Raw genomic sequence first — 24,489 nt, forward strand, 5'->3', positions numbered from 1 at the left:
CTACTTAATGGCAATAAAATATTAATTCTCCTTTTTGGTTTACTTTTTTCTTTTTCTTTTTTTTTTTTTGAGATAGGGTTTAATTCTATATGCCAGGCTTTCCTGGAACTTACTAACCCAGGCTGGTCTCATACTCATGGCAATTCTCCTGCCTCAGCCTCCCCAAGTGCTGAAATTATGGACAAGAGCCACTACCTGGCTAGTGGTCACCTTACTCATGTGGAAAGAAATTTTTATGTCCCAACTTATAACAGCATTAAAAGACTTTATTGAATGCTTATGTCTAGAATATAATAAGATTATCTTCACAGCCAAAATCGAACTACTACTCCATTTTTACAAACACAGAAACTGAGATTCAGTGATCCATGGGTACAGAGCTCAGTGGGCAGGAAGTCTTGACATGGAACCCAGCACCCTGGACCTTAGATATTATGTTCTTTTTTCTTCCCTGTTAGTAGACAGCATATAAAGGAAACATGTTCAATCCATTTCCAACAGAATTGACTTAAACTGGGATTATTCTTTAAATGTGAGCAGAATGTGTGTGTTATGCCTCTGGATTCCAATTTCAGGAAAGTTTCTGTGGCACATCCATCATCGTACCAGAACTTGAAGGAGCTCTTTATTTGAAAGAAGATGGGAAGAAATCTTGGAAACGGCGCTACTTTCTTCTGAGAGCTTCTGGAATTTACTACGTTCCCAAAGGAAAGACAAAGGTCAGTCAGCTTTTCATTACTGTAACAAAACACCTGAGACAATCAAGTTTTTCAGAAGACATGTTTATCCTTCACCTAAGGCTCAGGGGTCATTGCAGAAGATGGAACTGAAAGACTGTAAGGGCCAGAGGAACAGGGAGTTTGCTGTGAGGCTGCGTCTCCTAGGAATATTAAAAGCTACATCCATAAAGTCTCACCAGCATGACTGCATAAATATGAGCTGAACAAGGACAACAATAGGGGCTAGAGAAATGGCTCAGAGGTTAAGAGCACTGGCTACTCTTCTAGAGAACCTGGGTTCAATTCCCAGCACCCACATGGCAGCTTACAACTGTCTGTAACTCCAGTTCCAGGGGATCTGACACCCTCACACAGACATAAATGCAGGCAAAACACCAATGCACATAAAAAAAAATTTTAAGGACAATAGACATGCTAATGTGGACAGGGAAAAGCCAGGAAGCTTCAATTCTATGCAAAGAACTACAGGCAACTAGGAATGCTGAGGGCGGGAGAAGTAGTCTTCCCCAGGGAAGAGTGCACCAGGTCGTTATCCGATACCAAGTGGTCAGCCCCGAAAACGTCCATAGAAGTAACATCGCACAAACTGAGAATGTTGTGTTTAGTATGTATATACATATACATATATATGCATGTAGTACAATTAATGAAAAAGAGGCCATGAATTTGAAAGAAAGTAAGGATGGGTATATGGGAGGGTTTAGAGGGAAGAAATGGAAGAAGGGAATGATGTAATTATAATTATAAAAATTAAAAGAAGCATTTTTTCTAAAGACAGGTTTATTTTGGCTTAGTTTTGGAAATAAGCCTATTGTTTTAAGCCTGTGGCAAGACAGCTCTTCATCGGGAGGGAACATGGCAGAGGAAGGCATTACCTCAGGGTAGAAGCAAAATACAGAAGCTGGAGTCCCATAGCCCGCTTCTGGGAACATGTTTATGGATTGCAGATTTCCTCTAATAAGGCTTATCCCACATCCCCAAGCAGGTGACGTCACTAGTGAGGCAACCCCACTGTCTCTGTGGCCATTATGGGTAACTCTTGATACAAGGCAGATGTTACCCTACCTACCCTTTTTCCTCTGGTGTGAATCTTAGACCTGACACTTCCTACCTCTGCTACCTTTGCTCCAGTCCCACACTGGACACGCAACACATTCCACAGATGATTTTGTTTTACAGCACATGTGTCCTAAGCAGTTAAATATAAGACATATAAAATAAGCCCAGGACAGACAGTCCACTGAGTGATACAAGCTGCGCTCACCTTAGAGTTGGGCAATTTCTCTCTTTGTTGCCGTGAGCACTGGGATGGAGGTCGGAGGAAGTCAGAAGTCCAGTCATTGGGAAAAGAGACAAAAGCACATTGTCACAACTGGTGTGCTTGTCTCCACAATAGAAGACACTCGCCTGGAAAATGACTGTGACCAAACAAACTAGCTAAGGAAGAAATCATTTTGCTTTATGCAAGCAATATAAAATGAAGCCTAATTCAAGATTCTGTGCAGAGCAGGAGTGACAAGTGTAGAACACGTAGTAATGAATAAAAATGTTCAGATGCATGTTTACAAAGAAACCAGTTTTATCAATCTATGAAAATTCCTGTTGCACTGTTTTTACTTAAAATTCAAAAACTGGTTGCAAAATTAATCAGAAAGGAATGCTGTTCCCCAAAATGAACACTCCCAAAACTGTGAAGAGCATTGATTTAAAATTCTGTCTCTCAGAGGTTAAACAATAAATTACAGTGAAAAGAAAAGCAGTTATAAATGAACAGATCAACAAAGAGCCAACTCATGTAGGAAATTTAAAGCCAGAATTCTGCAGTAGTGGGGAAACGATGTAGAATCAAGATAATAAATAGTATTGAAATAATTGTACACCCATTTTTTTTTTTTTTTTTTTTTTTGGTTTTTCGAGACAGGGTTTCTCTGTGTAGCTTTGCACCTTTCCTGGAACTCGCTTTGGAGACCAGGCTGGCCTCGAACTCACAGAGATCCGCCTGGCTCTGCCTCCCGAGTGCTGGGATTAAAGGCGTGCGCCACCACCGCCCGGCATGTACACCCATTTTTAAAAGTTTTCCACTTCAAACTGTGAACCAACTCAAATCCTAGCTTAATTAAGACATCTTTAGAAAAACTACTCTAGAATCATAAAAGAAAATAGGAGTTGATAGTTTCATAATTCTAGTGCACAAAGATATTTCTTAATCAAGAATAAAATTCAAAATTATGAAGGAGAAAATTGATGGTGTTGACTACACAAAGTTGTTTTAAATTCTTTATGGATGAAGATACCAAACAAGACTATAAGGCTAGCTAAATAGTCAGACATTTGCAACATCTATGACTAAATGTAACTATCCATCATATGTAAAGACTTCAACAAATCAAGAAAAAGATGAATGTGTACAGAAAAATGGCAAAGCTTATTAAGTGAGATTTCCCAGCAAAACCCATCAAAATTAGCTTAGTGAAAACTGTTCCGTCTTACCAGTAAGTAAGTTAACATACATTACTTACTCCCTTGAGATTGATACAATCAGTAATATTGACAATGTTGGTGGGAGAGGGTAAGAAAAAAGGGACATTCTTGGGAATGAAGAGCTAGACTGCAAAACAGTACAGCCAAGTTGAGAATAATTTACCAAGTCCTGTGCAATGTAAGGGGATGCAGATGTACTCTTTGGACAGCAGCTGCACCTTTGGTGATCTATCCACAGAAATACTCACATACACAATGTTTTTATAACAGCAGAAGCTAGATTTGTCTCTGATCAAGTACAGCACAGTAGTTAAATAGTTTTATCATACAATAGAATATCGTTCAGGAATCAAGTGTCAAATAGTGTGTCCTGGGGAAATTAGTAACTGTGTCCTAACAAGGAAGGACACAAGTTCAGGAAGCAGTGTTTGTAGTGACGTCTCATTCATGATTTAAATGTTAATATGTTTTATTAATTTTTTTGAGAATTTCATGCATATTCACTTCCCTTCCCTCAACTCCTCTCAAATCTACCTCCCTTCCCTACCCACCCAACTTTCTGTCTTTTTATTTGTTTGTTTTAACTTATTGAGTCCAATTTCAATTGCCAAATACTCAGGTGTTTGGACATCCAGTGGCGTATTGACCAACCAGGAGTCAGAAACTGACACCTCCTCCTCTGCAGCTTTGTGACCATGCCCCCACCACATGCTGGGATTTTTGTCTGGCTTCAGCTTGTGTAGGTCTTGTGCATGATGTCACAACTGCTGTGGGTTTACATGTGCCGCTGCCCTGTTGAGGCCAAAGAACAGTTTAGTCACCTACTGCCTTTGACTCTTACAATCCTTATGTTGAGCTTGGAGTAGAGAATTTCCCTGGCATGCACAAGGCCCTGGGCTCCATATCCACTGAGAAAACAATTATATGCATAAATATGTGTATATGTGTATACATGAATATATGTAAAATATATACAAGTATATAAATATAGGTATAAAGGGGTCCATCTATGCCTAAACCTATAGATAGATGTCAGATAGATCGATAATAGATAGAGAGATGATAAACAATTAATAGATAAATGGAATGAAGGAAAAAATATACTCAGAACATTTAGGAGTCTATCAGTCTATTTTATGTGTGGTATCTCTAAGCAGGAATAAAAAACGGGAGGAAGCAAAAGCTGGTAAAAAGAAAATGTGTACTGTATAAATTTAACTGTGGTGAGTGTATGTTGTTTTGTAATTAAAACTTCAAACCCTCCCTATTGGTGAAATTATTAAGGCCACTCCACGTCGTTAAAAGATTTATTTAATGGCGTAACTTACAAATTAAGGGATAGGTAGGTCGCGGAGTCTGGGGAAGGTGTATCGCAGTCCAGTGGTGTTCTCTGGAGCTCTGCTTGGCCCACCTCCACCGTCCAGGGTCCTGGAACAGAGTGAGGGCGCAGCCCATCCAGATCTCAGGTCTCCAGGCGCCTCCCTTGGCCCCGCCTTGTAGGCGTGACAGTTGCCAAAGTCTCAATGGGGGTTGGAACTTCCAGATCAAAGCTGGAATGGCTACCCACTACACCCCCCCCCCCCAAAAAAAAAGAAAAGAAAAATGCCCTGCCATGAAGAAAGGAGGAAGTTGTCCCGTGTGCTGTAGCGCTCCTGACCTGTGTTCTTTATTCAGTAACTAGGTGGGGGTTCCAGAACACAGGAGAAAGGGTAACATGGATAGTGGAACAAACACCTAATCGAAGTGAAACCAAATATGTAGATTAGACATTGCCATTTTCACAACACATTTTATCCACGGAGGAGAGGTCTCTGTTTCCATGGCAACCCCGCCAGCCTCGGGAGAAAGCGCGAAAGAGCATGGAGCGTGTGCTAATTTACTGAGCATCGAATTTAGCTCTCATTCTTCATCCTGAGGGGACTTGCTTTTATTTTCTAAGGGTCAATCACGAACTCCGTCGCTGATTTCAAACAGCAAAGTCACAGCGACGCTTCCAACAGGGGCCATCTTGTCAGGATTGTAGCAAAAGCAACGGCACGTGATCAGTCGGTTCTGACTCCCAGAGCCCGTAGCCAATGCTAAGACGACATGGTCATCTTTCATCCCATTGCAAGACAGGTACTGGTTGCCTGTTATCGTTTATGTAGACTTGACTTAAAGAACACGGTGTACAGAAGATGTTTTTATAAATGATCTCAAAAATTCCGTATTTTTTATCTGCTGAAATGAAATCCTTTGTTGCAGCATCAAGAAGAATCTGGGGAAATTAGTACCTACCATCTCAGAGAGATTATGTTTTCCCTGTCTTTTAGACATCTCGAGATCTGGCGTGTTTTATACAGTTTGAAAATGTTAACATTTACTATGGGATTCAGTATAAACTGAAATACAAAGCACCCACTGACCACTGCTTCGTTCTAAAGGTATGTCATGAGTTACTGGTGTAGACTTCTAAGCCATTTGAATTATTATTTGCTTTTAAGGAAGAATGGCGAGTGTTATTTCATAAATTTTAAATATGACATCACAAAATGTGTAGTTTTAAACCAAAGCAGCAAAGTACTCCCCAAAGCCTGCTGTCTGATCCTAGAATTTTAAATCTGTCTGGGCCTTTTTCAATTCTAGAAATATAAGTTCTGTATTTTGAGCCAATTAATTTAAAATTCCATTAATAAAACAGACCGGTTTTCAATTCTTTACTTATTTTATTCCTGTTCTACTGTAGGAAGTTTTTTTGAAATTATCTTGACAATGTTTCCTAGAAAAAAATACAAAAAAAGACTTAAAAAACTTAAAAAGAATTACCCAGGCTGTAAAACTTTTTTTTTAAGTCTCATGTATCCCAGGCTGGCCTCAAAGTGGCTGAGTAGCCAAGGCTGTCCTAGGGACCTGATTCTCTTGCTTTTTTCACCTTCCAAGGGCTGGGACTACAGGTAGGTGCCACCACACCAGGTTAGGTTTTGAAGATTTTAAAGGGGCATACTGTCGGGAGGAAATACATATGATCCAAGATTTGATGTGGTTTAGATGTTTTAAAGTTGAAATCTCAGACCACTCAGGTCAGTAGACGGTTGTTTTACACCTACACTTGGTGTATTGAATATCTTCTGGCCTCCAGAGCTCTGGACTTAAGACCAAGGTAAGTTTGTTTGCATTTGTTCGTAGTCTAATACAATAATTCAGCCAAGTCAATCATATTCAATAATTTTGTCTTCATCCACAATTACCATTGCTTATTATAATCAAATAATTGCCTGGAATTCCTGACTTCATTAAGGAATGAATAATGTTATGTGGCTTTTATTTAGACATCCTGGTCTTTCCATTACTATGTACCCACTTTTAGTAATTCATCAATAATTTTAACAATAATGAACACCCATACCAGCCTAGTCAACATGATGCTTCCCTGTGGTTTTCAGCCAGGGCCTTTTGATTCCTGGTAGACATTTGGTGATATCTAGAGACATTCTGATATTCATAACTTAGGACAGGGACCAGGTGCTACTTACTGGCATCTAACGGGAGCCAGAACCATTAGCTATCACTACTGCACAAAATAAACCCACACCAAAGAATGACATGCCTCAGATACTGACAGCATCGCTACTGAGAAATCGTGTGCTCATCAGATGACTCTCAGAACCATGACTGTAAAGAGACTGAAGCAGCCGGGCGGTGGTGGCGCACGCCTTTAATCCCAGCACTTGGGAGGCAGAGCCAGGCGGATCTCTGTGAGTTCGAGGCCAGCCTGGGCTACCAAGTGAGTCCCAGGAAAGGCGCAAAGCTACACAGAGAAACCCTGTCTCGAAAAAAAAAAAAAAAAAGAGAGAGACTGAAGCAAAGCAGAGGGCTAGATCCATTCACTCCCTTATGCATTTAGTAATTATTGAACGGCAGCCATCTTCTGAGCGCATTCCAGGCACAGAGAACACAGAAGTAAACTAAATGTACAATAATCCCCATTTTCATTGAGTTTCTGGTCAGTTTGAAGGACTGGCCGTGAAGAAAACATTGTAATGTGTTGTCAGGTAACAAATAATACAGCTGGGAAATCAATACAGAGCAGGGTAAGGGACAGAGCCTACCGGAGCTGGGGCCCGGGTTCCCTTGGGTGGGGTAGTCAGGAGAGGATGGTGACATTTGACAAAAGACATAAATCAAGTTACAGGGCAATTGTAACGGAAGGAAAAGCACTCCAGGAGCAAGACCCTTCAGTGCAGTGGTCTTAAGGCCGCACTTTGTTTACGTCAGGAAGAGGAGCGCACCCTGCCTCCTTCCGAGTTTTGCACATTTGTGCCCATTGCCTGTATTGAAAGGACAGTGGGAATAATGATAAAGAGTTATAAAGCATTCCATTCACGGATATAGAACTTGAGCTCTAAGTGGCCAATCAGGACAGAGCTCAGCGGTGTGGCTCAGGTGCTGTTCCTCCAGACCATTAGTGATGGTGCAGCCCAGAATGACTGCCAGCAACCTGGGGGCAGGGGCTTCCCTTTTTCTTATAGACCTCCACTCAGGTGAAGCTGGATCCTTGACTTCGCTGCAGAAAGGATTTTAGGATGAACCTGTTTAAAGTAGAGTTGGGGTTTATTTAGAAGAAAGATTAGCATACATTTGAGTACGGGATTGGTAGAAAGAAGCTCTGAATGAAGTGGTCAGATGCACTCCAGTGTGGCTGTGGGCATCTCAAAGAAGAGTCATGTCTTTTTCAGAGTATAGGGTAAAGCCAAAGATACCTTGGGGTGGGATTACAGTCTCATAGGGCAAAAACATCAGCCACAAGGACTGCACAAGGCAGTTAAAACCTGTCTTTTCCTGTAAATGGGGTTTCTGCTGCAATTCCTAGAAAGCTGTAGGTTTCCAGCCGAGAACAGAGGAAGGTTCATATACGCTTGTCCTTGAATGTGCTTGAGTGTGGTCCTTACCATCCTGCTTCTCTCTCTGAGAATTCATATTCCTAACCACTAGCTACTACCTGTGTGCAAAATATTCCCAGTCTGTGGTAATGCTCTCACCTGTAGTGACTACAAATCCAGTGGGTACCTCACCCATCACCTTAGTGGCCCAAGCTCCTCTCCACCCTTACCAATCCCCCTCTCTCAGCAATCCCTCCCAAAACTAGTGGTCCTGTCACCCCTGTGTTAGTTTCCCTTTCAACTCCTTCCCTAACTCACTACTAACTAACTGACTTAAGACAATAGAGATTCAGTGATCTTGTGTTTTAAAAATCATAATCATGGTTCGGGAAGAGCGTTTGCCACGCAAGCGGGACAACCTGAGTCCAGTATCTAGAACCTTAGTAGCAGGAGGGAACTGACTCCCATAAGTTATCCTCTGACCTACACATAGATATACACACAGAGAGACACACAGACACACATAAACATACACACACATACACACACACACACACACACACACACACACAATCAAGGCTAGAGCGTGGTATGGTGACTCCCAATACTAAGGAATCCGAGGCAGAAGAATCACAAGTTCAAGACCACCCTGGGCAACTGAGACCCTGTCTCAAAAAGGAACAAAAGAAAGGCTAAGTTAAGTCCAGAAAAGTCTAGAGACATCTGGTCTGTGTCTTTTGTCTGGGTTCTGGAAGTTTCCAGCAGTCCTTGCATTCCTTGTCATAGCTACATGATACCAGTACCCTTGTGCATCCCCACATGTGTGTGTCTGTGTCCATTTCTTCTCCTCTTCTTGTAAGGAAGGAGAATCATAGGATTTAGAGCACACACTAATGCAGTATGAACTCATCTAAACCGATGATATCTACAAGCATGCCTCATACACAATGGGGCAACGTTGTTTTTTTTTTTTTTTACAGCACTCATGAATCTGTACTAGCCATCTGCTTCCCAAACTGAACAGAAACAACCCTGAAATCCCTTCATCTTCCCGCTTCTCATGGACCCTTGAGGCAGAAAGAAGTCCTTCTGACTTTGTACCGATGTCTCCCCCTCACTCATTCTGTCTAGTCATCCCTCAGGATCATCTTCCATGGCATCCTCAGTGTCATCGAGGTTTTAAAATGCTCAGTAGCCTCCAGAGCCTAGAAATAGTACTGCCACCGCAAAGGGCCCTTGACTACAACGCCTTTCCACCTTAAATTCTGCCTCTTTCCAAACCTTCCATGGAATTTCTTGACATTCCCCAAAGATTCTGACACCCACTCAAAAGGTTTTTTCAAACTTTTATTATGAAATCAGAGAATACTCACATATTTGTTGACATGTATCCCCCCCAGTCATCATTTCCCAGTTTCGGTGTAAGCCGTCTGCTTATATATCAGGGGATTGCATATGTCAGCTCCCAGGGGCTGAACAAAAGGGGCTTTTGTTCTAGCTTTGATTCTGATATTACCTTTGGCCCGAGACAAATTGCTTAACCTTGTCCTGTGCTCTGTTTGTTCATTTTGTAAGCTTAGAGGACATTCGGATCCCTTTTAGCAGGAAGGTTTGGTGATGGCCCTGACCTTACATCCTGTGCCGCACGCCCTAAAAGCATCTCTTGTTCAAGATCAGAGACAGCGGGATCGTGAGGAACATTCTGGCCAGGAGCATTGATTCAGAGTTTTCTTTAAGCCCTTTTGCAAGTGATTTCCCATCCAAGGGCTGAGTTATAAGGAAGTGAGCCCCTAGGGGAGGGGAGGGGACCAGAGCCAGCACTGTGACAGGCTCTGAGACTTTGTCACAGAGTCTGAGGAAACTCCAAACTGTGAACTTGGTGTCCACCAGCTAGGTCACCTCAGAACCACAAAGTCGGAGGATTGGAAGGAATGGAGAGGCCTCTGTTTTATGTCAGAAGCCATCTGACTTCAGGATATGACTGTGTTTTACTGTATTTAGGTGAACAACCTACTTAACAAATAGTTTATGGTGCTGCTTAAGTGGAATGGACACCTCTAAATAATTGTTGCATTTCATTGCAAACACAGTCTGCAGACTGCCTCTGAGAACTTGACTCGTGTGATATGCACCCAAACCAAAAGTAAATGGAATAATGAATAGTAATGACAAGCCCAAGGCAGCAAAATCAAATTTCTAAATGTCGCAGAAGAAAAAATGAGACACTTTCTTTTTCACTATTCTATTTTCTTATTTCTTTACATGTTTGTGATATCTATGTACATACATGTGCATATGTGTGAACACACACAAACAGAGGTCGAAAGAGTGTGTCTGGCATCTTTTTCTAAGACTTTCTGCCTAATTCCATTGAGACCCGGTCTCTTCCTGAACCTGGGCCTCATTTCTCCGCCAGGCTGGAAACCAGTAAACCTCCTGTCTCCACCCCACTCAGAGCTGGGGGTGCAGGTGTCTGTGGAGATGTCCAGCTTGTTATGTGAGTCCAAATGCTGGTCTTCAGGACTGTGGAGCAAGCCCTATTCATTACTGAGTTCTCACTCTCACCCCTGGTGCTTTCCTAAGAAGAACTTAAAAATTCATTACTGACAAGACCAACGCTCCTCTCCCATGTTAGTCGGAACAAGAATTCTGTTGTAGGTCAGGCAGCTTTGGATCTGATACTGAAGGACAAACACTTTGATTTGGTTTTGCAGATTTCTTTCTTTGTTGAGAATGCTGCAAGCATTTATGGAATGTCACATTCCAGCTACCAAGTGCCTGATTCACATTTTTAATAATCTGACCTTGAGATTAATTAATGCAACAAATCCTTTTTGCTATTGGACCACACAGCTTGATTTGATTGATATTTCTAATTTTAAGGTCCTCGGAGAACATGATTATCAGAGTAACATTTTCAGTACTAAACCTGAACACAGAATTTTTGAGCAAGCTTTGAACACAAGCAGTGTGCGGCAGCCATCCAAAAGCGTCTGCCGCCATCTCCTGGCCCAACTGGAGAACTACAGCAACAGTCCAAGCAGTGGGTGGAGTCAGGAAAGAGGAATCTGGTAGGAACAGTAGTAATCCCAGCTGGCTGCCAGGCCAGGCCGATGCAAATCCTGAGGGCTAAAAAGGCCTAAATAAAGGAAGTGGTCCAACTAAAAGGGTCAGCTCTTCTCAGTTGCCATGAAAGACCACAGACAGGAGTTCTTTACATTGTCTGGGTTCTTTTTTTTTTTTTTTTTTCTTGAAGTATCTTTAAAATCTGTTTTTTTTGTCTTCAGTGGCTCAGTATAAATTCAGAAATTCTAGGGGGTCAAGAGACATATAAGGAGCTGTCCAAACATCAGTTTTTATCATTTTTAAAATCAGAAATAACTAAATTTCCAAGCTCTTATAGTCTATGTGTGTTTTACAGGGAGGCGGTGGAGGAGGCAGGTCAAACATAATGCTTAGGACTTCTGAAGGCTAGTAGGGCAACCAGTCCACATGTTTTCCTTCACATTCCAGATGAATTCCAAAGGCACTGTGCCCTGTTCTCAGATCCCCTTTGAAGAGTAGCCGCTTTCCTGAAGGTTGATGGGTATGCTGAACCCAAGAGTAGAAAGGTCTACAATTTCTTGGAGAGGAATTGGTATTCTGCTCCTTTCCCGCCATGGAAGCCAGAGTAGATGCTCCCAGATCTGCTGGATTCTCTTTGATCTTTAGTAGGATGCTTCTCCTGGCAAGACTAGCAAGCCACTCTGAGGAAACACACACACACACACACACACACACACACACACACACACACACACCCATTGCCACTTAAGGATGTGCCCATGTGGATGTGAGATCATTGTTAGGAAAGGGAGATCATTGCAAAACTCAGAATTCTTGGTAAAAGAAATGAGCCCTGAGCTATATTTGGGGGTGGGAGAAATAAGACAATAGTTTTTATAAGCATTAATGTGGTGACATAAAATATTTTTTACGTAAGTTCCTTTATCTGACAGAGAAGCAACTTAGTTTCCAGTGAGGGATAGCCACAATAACAGATATGAAGGATTCTGGTATTTAAAAGGGTTATTACTGACATATATTGTAAGAAGTGCTTATGATTAGATCATGTAACAGGCTTCTTAAATCCGTTCAAAGCTTGGCCTTTCTTTAAAAATAGTGCTGAGGGATGAAGACACACTGGGCAAGGGTGTCACCACTGAACTACACCCCAGTCTTTTTGGTACCTTTTACTTTTGAGACAAGGCTCATAACATTTCTCAAGCAGATCTCAGCCTGGCGATCCTCTTTCTTCAGCCTCCTTAGACGCTGAGGTTGCAGGCCTGTGCCTCGGGCTGCCAGTTTAGCAGTCTGTAAAAGTGCCTACAGCTGGCCGTGCTCACCTGCAATCTCAGCTACTGTGAAGGCTGAGGTGGGAGGATCATGAGTTCAAAGCCAGCCTGGGCTTCAGAATGACTCCTCTGTATCTTCCTGATCCTAAAACTGCTACTAGTAATTTTTGCCACCATCTCAGTAAATTATATTTGTCAAAGTTTTTCTCTAAGTTTTTTTTTTCGAAAGGTGCTTTAGGCTCTTAATAAATTGAATCTATTAATTGTCTTCAAATCTGCTTCTTTGTAGCATCCTCAAATCCAGAAGGAATCTCAGTATATCAAATATCTCTGCTGTGATGATGCAAGAACTCTCGGACAGTGGGTTATGGGAATAAGGATCGCCAAGGTGGGTGTGCACTCAGCCTCACGTGTTCTTGGGTTAGCCAACAAGCTTGCTTAGTAGGGCCAGCATTTTGCCACTCCTGGGTACAGATGTTGTCCCATCTGTTTGCTCCCCGCCCCCCTGCCCCAGTAAGTGGAGTCATTCACTTACTATTATGTACAGTTGATTATACAAACCCGCACCTGTCCAGCAGCCTGAGAATCACAGCCGACTTTCAACCAAACTTTTCAGATTCACAGAGAGAGTAGCAAACCTAGTGTGCAATAAAGAAACCCGAGCTTTGGCCTAAGGTGTTTACCTTAATGGTAGAGCACTCACCTTGCATGTGTGAGGCCAAGTTTGACCCTGCCATAAAAAGGGAAACAGTTAACTCTACAAAGTAGTTACATCAAGACTTGTGGGTCAGAATTTTGTGGCTACCCTATCCTCTCTTGTGTAGATGGGAAAATTCACTAATTCTGCTAATCTAGAAAACTATGTAACATGTGTAAAAGTAATCAATGAACTATATCCCCCCCCAAAAAAAGCAACTTGAACCAGGAGAATAATAGCACTTTTATCTTGGTGTGGAGTGCAAACTTTGAAATAAATGGATTTCTTTCCTCCTCTCTGTCTTCCCTCCCTAGTATGGGAAGACCCTCTACGATAACTATCAGCGGGCTGTAGCAAGAGCTGGACTCGCCTCTCGGTGGACGAACCTGGGGACTGCTGGCGCAGCAATGCCAGCGCAGGCTACCACAGGTAAAAGCAGCCCAGAGAGTGACATGCACACACCAAGCGCAGAGCTCACATCTATCACCCGATACACTGTGTAAAAGCAAACTCTGGGGACTAGGGAGCTGGCAGAGCGGGTAAATGTTTGATGGGCAAGTGTGAGAGCCTGAGTTCAGATCCTCAACATTCATGTAAAAGCCAGAGGAGGTGGCACAAGTCTGTGAGCCCAGGAGCTAGGGAGCAGAGATAGATGGATCTTGGGACCTTGTTAGACATCCACTCTAGCCAATCAGTGCACTCCAGGATCAGTGAGAGACTCTGTCTCAATCAATCAATCAACCAATCAAGTGAAGAAGTAATTAAGGAAGACATCCTGCTATCAACCTCTGGTCTCCACACATGCCTGCATACATGAGCACACCCCCCACACACACACGCGTGCACACATGCAAAGAACAGAGAGAAAGATGAGGGGTGAGATAGAATAGAATATAACAAAATAAAATAAAAGCAAGACAAACTTTGTAGACACTGTTTGGAATATGTGCACCCCACATGTATCTAATTACAAGTGACTTTTCGCCAAGCTTTGGCCATTTTTTCACAATAGACCCATACATAAGGCATTGATCATGATTTTAGGGTGGGCTACAAGGAGATGTGTCTTACCAAAATACAAGTAGCATATTTGTGCAAGGCTCATTAGTACCCTGCAGAATACTCAGACCAGATACGGGGTCATGCCCTGCTGTTTTCCCTCAGTGACATGATGGCTGGAGTTTCATACCCGTGTTGGGCATCACGTTTCAAGGTAACATAACCTTGGCTTGTCTGTATTCTTAAGAAGACTGGGGCACTAAGATTAGGTACCTAATGAGCTTGCTGCTATACATATAAAGCTGTCCTTTGGTATCTGTGACAGAGTCTAGGAACCCCTTGAGCACTCCACAAGTTCATGGTTGATATGCTGTATTGTTTAGAAATAATGACAAAGAAAACTCTGCATATGTTCAGTAAAAGCCACTTATTTTTCAAATGCTTTTGGTGAGTGGTTGATTGGATCATGGATTCAGAACTCACAGATTGTAAGGTCTCCATGGCATGCAGAGTATAATCCCCATTTCATAACTGAGGGAACTGAGTATGGGAGAAGTTAGTATCTAGTATAGATAGAAACTAGTATCCAGTGTAAACGAGGTGTGCAAAGCAAACACTTACTGATAATGAATCATAAAGAGTGTTACCTTAAAACAAATTTTGTATGCATATAATTTTACCATTTATTGGCGATTAAATAAAATTTACATACTAATGAAATACGGATGTGCTTATTTAACTTTTACTTGGAGAATTAAATCTTGGCTGGATATTTGATACTGTTTCTTAGAGTTGATCTGTATTCTGATTTTATAATCATTGGCACTGAGAATGCCACTTTGCACAAATACATAGTGCAAAAATGACAGGAATATGTTTAGAGGGCTATTTCAGAAGTCATTGTGTGTCCTAATAATCATTTCATGAAATAAGTCAGCAACTCAAACAGCAATTTTTAATATTAATTTTTCTTTATTCCTGAGAATTTATGCATGTATACAATGAAACCTGGTCAGATTCATGTCCCATACCACCTTCCAAGTCCTCCCAGTGAAGCCCCCTCTCAATTCAGTTACTCTTTCTTTTTTTTAAGTAACACACTAAATCCAATTAGTACTGACTTTATGTGATGGATGTAGGAATAGCCACTAAATCCTGGAAAAACACATTTTTAATACAGAATTCTCCCTCCTGCCTGTCGCTCCTCAATAAGGCATAGAAACTGAAAACACCATCTATGCGGGAATTTTGACTGGATTGCTCTTGTGCCAGTAAACACAACTTTTACGAGCTCACGAGTGCAGTATGCATGTCACATCTAGAAGACAACGTTTCTCAGCACTCCTCCCCATCATCCAGTTCTGACATTCTTTTTTATTTTGTAATTTATTTTATATGCATTGGTGTGAAGGTGTCCGATCCCCTGGAACTGGAGTTACAGACAGCTGTGAGCTGGGTGCTGGGAATTGAACCCACTTCCTCCAGAAGAACAGCCAGTGCATTTAAGTGCTGAGCTGTCTCTCAAGCCCCAAGCTCTGGCATTCATTAACCCCCCACCTTCCACAGTATTCCCTGAACCTTGGTGCGGGGAGGGGCAACGAAGATGTCCCATTTAGGGCTGAGCACTCCGTTTCTAATTCTAGTCTTTGATCAGGTTTGCATCTGCCTGTCGGACGGCCTGCCCACTGCAAAATCTTAGTGTTTACCAAAAGTCTTATAATTTGTCACTAAACCCAAGTCCTCACACATAGAGAGCACATTTTTAACCACAGAGACATACCCCAAAGCGGACTTCAGAGTTTTCAGAAGGCTTTGTGAAATACTTGTGAATGTTTCCTTTGGCTTTATGATGTAAAGTGCTCTGAATTTGCAGACTCTACCTCAAGAACACTGAAAAATGCCTTCTCCATTCTTTCTTCTTCCCCCTCAGGACTTAAAACAGGCACCAGCCAGCCCAATGGTCAGATTCCCCAGGCTGCACCTTCTGCTGGTGCTGCTGTTCTCCAAGAGGCCCGGACACAAGTTGACACAACTAAGGTAAATAAATCACAGACGCACTCAAACTCATAAAGCCAGCCCTGACTGTGAGTGGGTCCTGGTACCTTTTCTTTTTAAAAACCCAAACAGAGTTCTAACAACTGGGAAGTCAGTATACTATAATTTCATTTAAGGAAATGGCTTCATATTTTATCTTAAAGCTACTAGGCTGGAAGTGAAAGCTAAAATCACCTGTTATACCGCTTTGTGATGTCCTAAGTATGCTTGTTGACTGCATTTATTATGACAGAGGGATTTTCTTCTTGTAGTGGTTTTCATGTTCTCTCAGCCCTTGAACTTTTGTTATTTTTTTAATGAGTTAGAGCAATTGAAAGTTAGTCAAAAGCCCTATATGAAGTGCCAAGTGAACCCCAAAACCAGATCAGAAGAGTCTTAAAAGGGGTCCACTTATAAAATGTGTATTTTCTATTTTCCTGTTAATGATTTGAATGCATGCTCAGGGTGATGGAGAAGAAAATACATATAAGATAACAACCAAAAGCGGGGGTGCAGATCAGTGGCACAGTGCTTGCCCAGCATGTATGAGAGTGTGAGGCCCTGGGTTCCATGGCCAGCATGACAAAGATAGATAGACAGGTAGATAGACAGATAGATGGGCAGGCAGGCAGGCAGCCTGTTAGGATAATATCCTCTCTAACTTTTTTTCTATAAAAGAGATTAATGAAGGTTAATTTAAATCTATATAAAAGTCATAGCTGACTGTAATTTAGTTACTAATCCAGTCATATGTCTCAGCTGACTCTGTAAAGTCCACTGCGTATTTCTTGTGATTCAGAACAGCCTTAAGTAGTTGTAGCCCTTTCCTGCCAGCCACATACTACGGTCAGGTGTAGAGCTTCATTGATTTACTTCACTCACACCCTCAGTGGCAGAAGTGAGTACTGATGTTGACTGAAAGCCTTAGAGTTTTTGAAAGCCATTTCAGACTTTTGAAAGCTGTTTCTAATCTATACAAGCTTCACACAACTACCGTGCAGTGCTCTTTCTGCTTTATTTTCTTCATTTCTGTAACATTAGTCAAGAAGAAGTTTTAGAAGCCAAAGAAATAAAAGAACCCCAGGATAGAAATCATTTCTATGTGAATACCAATACCCAAGCTGCCTGATCCAAAATGTTTAAGAACTATATCACAAGTTAATTAGCTTAGCATGCTAAGTAAATAATTGAAACTTATTGAAAAGTAGGAAAAATATCTAAATGTAATCTTCAGTGGTCCAGGCTGTTAAGCAGAGAAAAAGCTAAAACAGAAGTCGATAAAGTGTGAATTGAAGCAATGATTGTTTTCCCTAAAACATAATCATTTAATTCAGCTGCCTGAAATTGCTAGGGATGTTGCGTTTATATAAATACACTGCTGTTATCATCGTCGTCAAGTTCTCTATTGACAGGATTGGATGCTCTAGACTTTAGAGAGACTTAAGCCAAGTCAGGTGCCCTGACCTCTACCAACAGCACATGCATCATGGAACTTCAGGAACTCATCAAGGGCTTATCTCACATGGTTTAATTATAACCCAAGGCAAATGGTTTATACCTGACTTTCAACACACATACATACACACACACACACACACACACACACACACACACACACACACACACACACACGATAAAAAGAGAAAAGTAAACTAAGAGCTTAAGACCAGGTGTCCCACTTCCTGCTACTCCCTTGGGAACAGTTCCATGGTAGAGGGGAGAGCTTATGATTGGCTCCTCCATTGAAGTCCACAGTCTGAAAGCAGGAACCTTTGTTCTGGGAACAATAATGCTTAGAAATACCATTCACAATCAAGGAGCAATGGGGCATGCTCTCTACCAGGAAGAGATCCTTTATGGCTGGGTTTGTAAACACCCAGACAGGATTATTTCTCTTCATTTCTACATTCTTCATTCTAACCAAGCAGGATATCTAAGCAAAGAGATTTTTGTATAATATTCTTTATTTGTTCTTTGAGAATTCCATATATGCACACATGTATTTCGAGCACATTTATCCCCATTTCCCCCACCCCAATCCTCCCAGATACCCCCTCACCTACACAATGCTTCCCTCCTAACTTTATGTTCTCTTTTTTCTTATAACCCACTGAGTCCAATGTTGCCTACATACTCATGGGTATAGGGCCATCCACTGGGTTGTGGGCAATCTACCCAGGACCACATCCCTAAAGAAAATTGACTCTTCCTTCCCATAGTAGCCATCCACTGTCAGTAGATCCTCAGCTAGGGGTGGGAGCTCCTCTACAGGTCCCAACTGTGCTGGAATGTCAACTAGCTTGATATTACACAGGTCAAGCTCCAGAATACACTTTCACCCGGTTCTCTAAGACTTCCTACTCATGACCTAAGACAAGCCATCAATGTACTTACTGGTTGTATAAAGGAACACAATTTTTGGGGTGTGTGTGTGTGTGTGTGTGTGTGTGTGTGTGTGTGTGTGTGTGTGCTTCCACTTTGAGTTGCCTTGAGATGAGATCTGCTTGGAAATAAAACTGAGGGAACCCCACAAGGAGTTAGGATTTATTAATCCTTTAGAGAAACATTCAGCTTCTGTGTAAGACTTGCCTGACCTAAAGACAGTAAACACTTCCTAGAGTGAATGTGGCTGAGGTGCCCAGTTACAGAGAGTGGTGATTGGGTGCTCACATATAATGATGTCAAAGGCATCTGGTATCATTCCTGTCCCTGAAGCAAGGTGAGCCCATAAGCACACTTAGTCCCAGTGTGGAAGGGTACGGGGCAATCCCTATCAGCGTCAATGTGTCAGATGGATGTGCAGTCAAGAACCATGAAAGCTTTGTTGTCACTTTCTTGAAGGAGGAGAAGCAAGGCTTGGGCAACCACTACCCAGGAGCAACCAGGGAGAATCATCGCCTCAAGTCCAGCCTGCCACCGCCCCCTCCAGTAAGACGATCTTCTGACACCTGTGGCAGCCCCGCCCTACCACCCAAGTCCAAAGGTCCTGGCAGCTGCACCTTCCCCACCCAGCCTGAGGACTTCCTGCCACCACCGCCCCCGCCGCCACCCCTGGAGGAAGATTGCAACAGCGGGCTACCTCCACCACCTCCGACCTTCCTGGAGGAGCCACCGGACTTCGTGCCACCTCCCCCACCGGCTGCGGCTGCGGAAGGCTCTGCATTGCCACCACCGCCACCACCCCCGCCCTGCCTCTCCCAGGAGACAACCAAGTCATCTCCAATGCCCCCCAAAAGACCCCCAGTGCCCCCCAAGAGGAACGAGAACCAAGGACTCCCCGGTGCAGCCGGGAGCGGCGAGCAAGATTTCATGTCAGACCTCATGAAAGCTTTGCAAAAGAAAAGAGGCAACGCTCCCTAGGGAGATCTGCTAGTGTCTGGGATCGTTTCTAATTCCATCCATGTTTTGTACTCCATTGTCGTGGCATCTTGTTCATTTTAGTAAAATGTTTTCCGACTAGAAAGCATGTGAAACTCTTCACTGTTGTAAATACTGTGCTCATCCATTAAGGTAGCAGAGGGTTTCAGACTAACTACATACATCCAAGCACACACATGTACATCCTGTGTGTTTTCACCTGAGTGGATTTCATCTTGCAGCCCAGGCTCACTGAAATGATATTCCAGGTCCATTTCATTGTATTCACAAGGCTCAAATTTTTTAAAATTAAAGTTTGTCTGAAAAGAGTATTTCTAGAAATAGTGTATAAGTTTTGTATGGTGTCAACAAAATTTGACTTTCTAAAAATTTTAAAGTCCTGTGCCTTCTTAAGTCTTGATGTTCTGTTTTCCTTCTCAGCGCCTATGACCTTCAGAGAAAGAAGGCAGATTTTCCATTTCTTTTACACTCCTTGACTGATTTCATCTCTGGCCCTAATACTGCTTTTATGGGGGGGGGGGGGGGGGCGGTTGGTGGGTTGATTGGTAGTAGGTTGGTGGGTTGGTTGGTGGGTGGGTTGGTTGGTTGGTTCTGAAGTGCTGGGAATGAACCCAGGGGTGCCTACCCCTAGGTAAGTGCATATCACTGAGCTACAAACCCACAGTATATTTTTCACTTTTTTTTTATATTTTTTTAAGATTGTGTCTGTGTGTGTGTGTGTGTGTGTGTGTGTGTGTGTGTGTGTGTGTGTGTGTATGTGTGTGGACAACTTTATGAAGTGAGTCCACTCCTTCATGTGGACCTGAGGTCTCGGGCCCTCATGCTGACATAACAAGTACTTTGACACACTGGGCCATCTCACTGACCCAGTCTTTGCTTTTTAAAATGGACGAACAAAGTAATATGCAGTTGAACACTTCGTTTGGGGAATCTAGATGCAGTGGTACCAATTTCCTGTGAATGAAGCAGCTGGAAAAGACAGACTCATGTGTGCCCTGTAGCCTGACTGTTTCCCTCAGAAATGAACTGTAGGAGTTTAAAAACCAGCATATCCTGGGCTCAGTGACTCCACTCTGCCTTCTCCAATTAGCTTCTTGTTGGCCTTGTAGAATTTTTAAACTTTCCTTTTATGTCTCTGTTTTTGTTTTTAATTATAAAAAAAAACTTTAAAATCTTTAGTTCCCTCAAAGTAGGTAGAAGATTTTTTTAATGCATTGATTTCAAATTAAAGATAATTAATCTTACATTTCAATATTTGGAAAGAAGTAAACTCTAAATTGATATGTTAAAAAAATTCAGTTTTAAAACTAGCATATTTAGTAATTAAAATCAGTAAAGCAAGAATGCAGAGGAGGGCACATGGAGAAAGGTGATCTCAAATGTTCTGGAGGAAGTATTTGGAACTGAAGGAAAACAAACACTTCACTTCAAATCTCACCCAACGTATATTCACTCATTCTGGTTTAAGTTTTGTGATTTTTGTATTCAACACAGTAAAATCATAATTTTCTGATCCCCAGGCAAACCCTAGACATTATGCAGATCCCTGGGATAAGGCAGACAAGCATGATGGCATAGTTTTAATAGAGACTAGTTCTGAGATTTAGAGTTTGGTAAGAAGTGATGAATGTCTGTGGCCGCAGAGAGGTCCAGATTGCTTAAATCTGATAAATTAGTGAAGCCATTACGAAGAGCTCAAAACAAAAGATCTTCCATAAGGATTGTAATCTGGATTTACAAATGTGGATCAAAATAAACTCCTGGAACCAGGTGTGGTAGTGTATGCTTGTAATCAAGTTGGAGGCCAGTCCTGGCTATGTAGCAAGACCCTGTCTCAAAATAAAAACAAAGCAATAAAATAAAATAACTGCTTTGACTGCAGATCAGGAGTATTTGTAGAACTTAGGATTCTGGTCTCCTGGAGCCAGAAGAGTAGCTCATCACTCAGTTTATTTCAGAGTATGCAAACTTGGATAGTGATTCACGGTCATAGCTACAGAAGGAGATACGGGTTCTCGCTTGACAGCCACGCAGTCTGGAGGATGAAGGCACCCTGGAAATGATCCAGCCCATTCTGCCAGTTAAGGTTCTGACTTTATATAACAAAATTGCCCAGTGCAAATGCAAACTAAAAGTTCATCTCCTCTGTGATTCAGAGCAGGGTCCCAGGAAGCCCATGTTAAGTAGGTGTCTAAGCACCCAGGTCCTAGAACTGGTTCCGGAACATTCTTGGCTCTCCCCCTTCTTTTCCTACCTTTGCTGTTATCTGTACATTTGCTTCACTATCTCTCTACAAACTCTCAACTTTCTGTCATCCGTCTAGAGGTTTTCCCTAACTGGAAAAACTTTCTAAAGAAGGACATCACTGGCCAGGGGGAGTGAAGCATCATTCTTTATTAAGCTGTGTGTAGCCAGAGCATGAGGCTCACAAAAGAAGTACCAGGAACTCACTATTGTGGATCAGGGGAAGGAAAGGACCAAAACCTGGGTCCCCAGAGAGTAAAAGGAGGGATGCAGTTGTAATGAGTTTCACAAGAGACCCCAAAAGCATCACTTTAAACATCTTTCTAAGAGATGAAGCCTACAAGTCCCATAGGGTTCATGTACATCCTATCTCTTAAATTCTACTTACACCATATCTTTTCTTTTTTTCCCCCCTTTTTTTCTTTTTAATTTTTTTGACACAGGGATTCTCTATGTAGTAGTCCTAGCTGTCCTAGACCAGAATGGCCTTCAACTCACAGAGATCTGCCTGCCTCTGAGTGCTGGGATTAAAGCCACCACCACCAAGCCAGATCTTTCCTTTATCAGAGAAAGAACTATAAAAACTCAAAGTGACTAGGATGCTCTCAAATTTTAACCCTTGGGCCGGGCAGTGGTGGCGCACGCCTTTAATCCCAGCACTCAGGAGGCAGAGGCAGGTGGATCTTTGTGAGTTCGAGGCCAGCCTGGTCTACAGAGCGAGATCCAGGAAAGGCGCAAAACTACACAGAAAAACCCTGTCTCGAAAAACCAAAAAAAAATAAAAATAAAAATAAAAATAAATTAACCCTTGGTATGTGTTTTAGGAGACTGCTGAAAAGAATATTGACACAGTTCTAGCAGACCAAAGCACTGCCACTCTCTACCTCTCTGCCCTTGTCTGTGTTGCCTTCCTGTGTGAGCACAAGTCCAATACTGAAGTCTTATGGTCTGAAGCCCTAAAAATCTTAGATGCTTTCAGTGAACGTCAAGCAGACGTTTGCCTTTTATAGGCGTAAGCACCACCAGGCAGTAAATACTGCAATTTCTGCTCAGTGAAGCAGAATCACTTTATCTGGCTGAGAAGTTGCTTTACAAGCATTCCCTAGACCTGAGCGGAGTTATCTAGAGCAACCACGACAGATGAAGTCTAGAGAAATGTTTGGATGTGGAAAAGTGCTAAAATCAGGGATTAACACAATGATACTAATCTTGACTTATAAAATCTACAGTCTTGTAAAGTGATGTCATCAGGACCCATACCCATGTAATAGACCAGCTGTAATTTAAAACACAGCATTTGAGCCAGGCATGATGGTGCATGTCTTTACTTCCAGAACTTGTGAGGCAGAGGCAGGTGGATTTCTGTGAGTTCTAGGCCAACCTGTTCTATATAATGAGTTCCAGATCAGCCAAGGGTACATAGATCTTTTCTCAAAGAAAGAAAACAAAGCAAAAAGAGAAAAAATAAATAAATAAACAAACAAAAACCCAGCATTTGATAGTTTATGAGACATATGGTTTAATCTGACACATGATAAAATCTGAAATGAGTTTTTTCATTCTTTTGTTCTCTCTGTCTGACTCGATCTCTCTGGCTCTCTCCTTCTGTGTGCATGTGTGTGCATGCGTGTGCGTGTGCGTGTGTGTGTGTGTGTTTGTGTGTGTGTGTGTGTGTGTGTGTATGAGTGTGCATACCTATAGAAGTCAGAAGAGGGTGTTGGATCCCCAGAAGCCAGAATTACAGGCAATCATGGCAGTCATGAGCCACCCAATATGGGTGTTGGGAATTAAATTCCTCTTCAAGAACAGGAATTGCTCTTAACCACTGAGCCATCTTTCCAGCCCCTAAAATAGGATTTTTACAATAAGTCTTCAAAGGGAGAAATACACATTCAGGCCTTTGCTACATGTTTTGTGTATTCCATTTCACCGTAGAAATGATGGATGCTATGATATTAAAATTATAAAATTCAATAATTGAGCCATTGAAATTTATTGAGAAATTTTATGCCTTTATATTTGGTCAGTTTTTATATGTAGTTCACATGTAACTTGTGTGTGGATTATTATATATTTGTTCTTTAAAACAAGTTTGTTATACAGGTCTCTCAAATCTTCTAAAACCTCATGTATATCCTGTTTAGTCCATCAGTTACTAAGAAGGAGGTATGATTTCTGTGATGGAAATATAAAATGTCCTCACAGGTTCATGTTTTTAAATACTTGATCCCCAGCTTGTGGGGCTATTTGGTAAGTTCTGGAAATCTGAGGAGACGGGATCTAGCTAGTTGGAGGGAGCAGGCCCTTGGGAATATCATTTCTCTGGCATCCCTCTGAAGGCCTCCTCCTGCTTCCAGGCTGTCCTAGCTGCTCTCTTCTGTATGTCTTCCCTGCCATGATAGCTGACACCTTGGAAACCACGACCCAAATGAGTTCTTCTTCTCTTAGGTTGATTTTGTCTGGCAGTTTGGGAAGAAGGTAGGAGCTAGAGGATATGGGAGAGTGCTGTGAAATGCTGTCTCAGGGGCCTACACGGCCAACAGACCATGAACTCACTGTGGCTGTGGCTGCCTGCATGAGATCCAGTCAAGACTGTCAACATACCGACAGGGAGCACTGATTAGATTTAGAGGGTTCTTAACTGGAAAAAAAAAAGGAAGAGAGAGAGAAAGAAAGAGGAAAGAGAGAGACAGAGAAAGAAGGAAAGAGAGAGAGAAAAAGGA

At 42.1% G+C, this 24,489-nt stretch overlaps 1 protein-coding gene across 1 annotated transcript in view; it reads left to right on the forward strand.

The window, feature by feature from the left end:
* Window positions 1-19,833, forward strand: part of Apbb1ip (amyloid beta precursor protein binding family B member 1 interacting protein) — a 101,313-nt gene extending 81,480 nt beyond the window's left edge. The window contains exons 9-14 of the mRNA XM_052728701.1: window positions 576-719; window positions 5,534-5,644; window positions 12,704-12,802; window positions 13,426-13,540; window positions 16,041-16,147; window positions 18,986-19,833. Of these exons, the coding sequence (XP_052584661.1) occupies window positions 576-719; window positions 5,534-5,644; window positions 12,704-12,802; window positions 13,426-13,540; window positions 16,041-16,147; window positions 18,986-19,504 (1,095 nt within the window). The 3' untranslated portion in view covers window positions 19,505-19,833. The remainder of the gene's footprint in view (window positions 1-575; window positions 720-5,533; window positions 5,645-12,703; window positions 12,803-13,425; window positions 13,541-16,040; window positions 16,148-18,985) is intronic.
* Window positions 19,834-24,489: the final 4,656 nt, after the last annotated feature.

Source organism: Peromyscus californicus, unplaced genomic scaffold, assembly GCF_007827085.1.
Source record: "Peromyscus californicus insignis strain IS unplaced genomic scaffold, ASM782708v3 Scaffold_8__1_contigs__length_139910024, whole genome shotgun sequence".
Taxonomy (NCBI): Eukaryota; Metazoa; Chordata; class Mammalia; order Rodentia; family Cricetidae; genus Peromyscus; species Peromyscus californicus.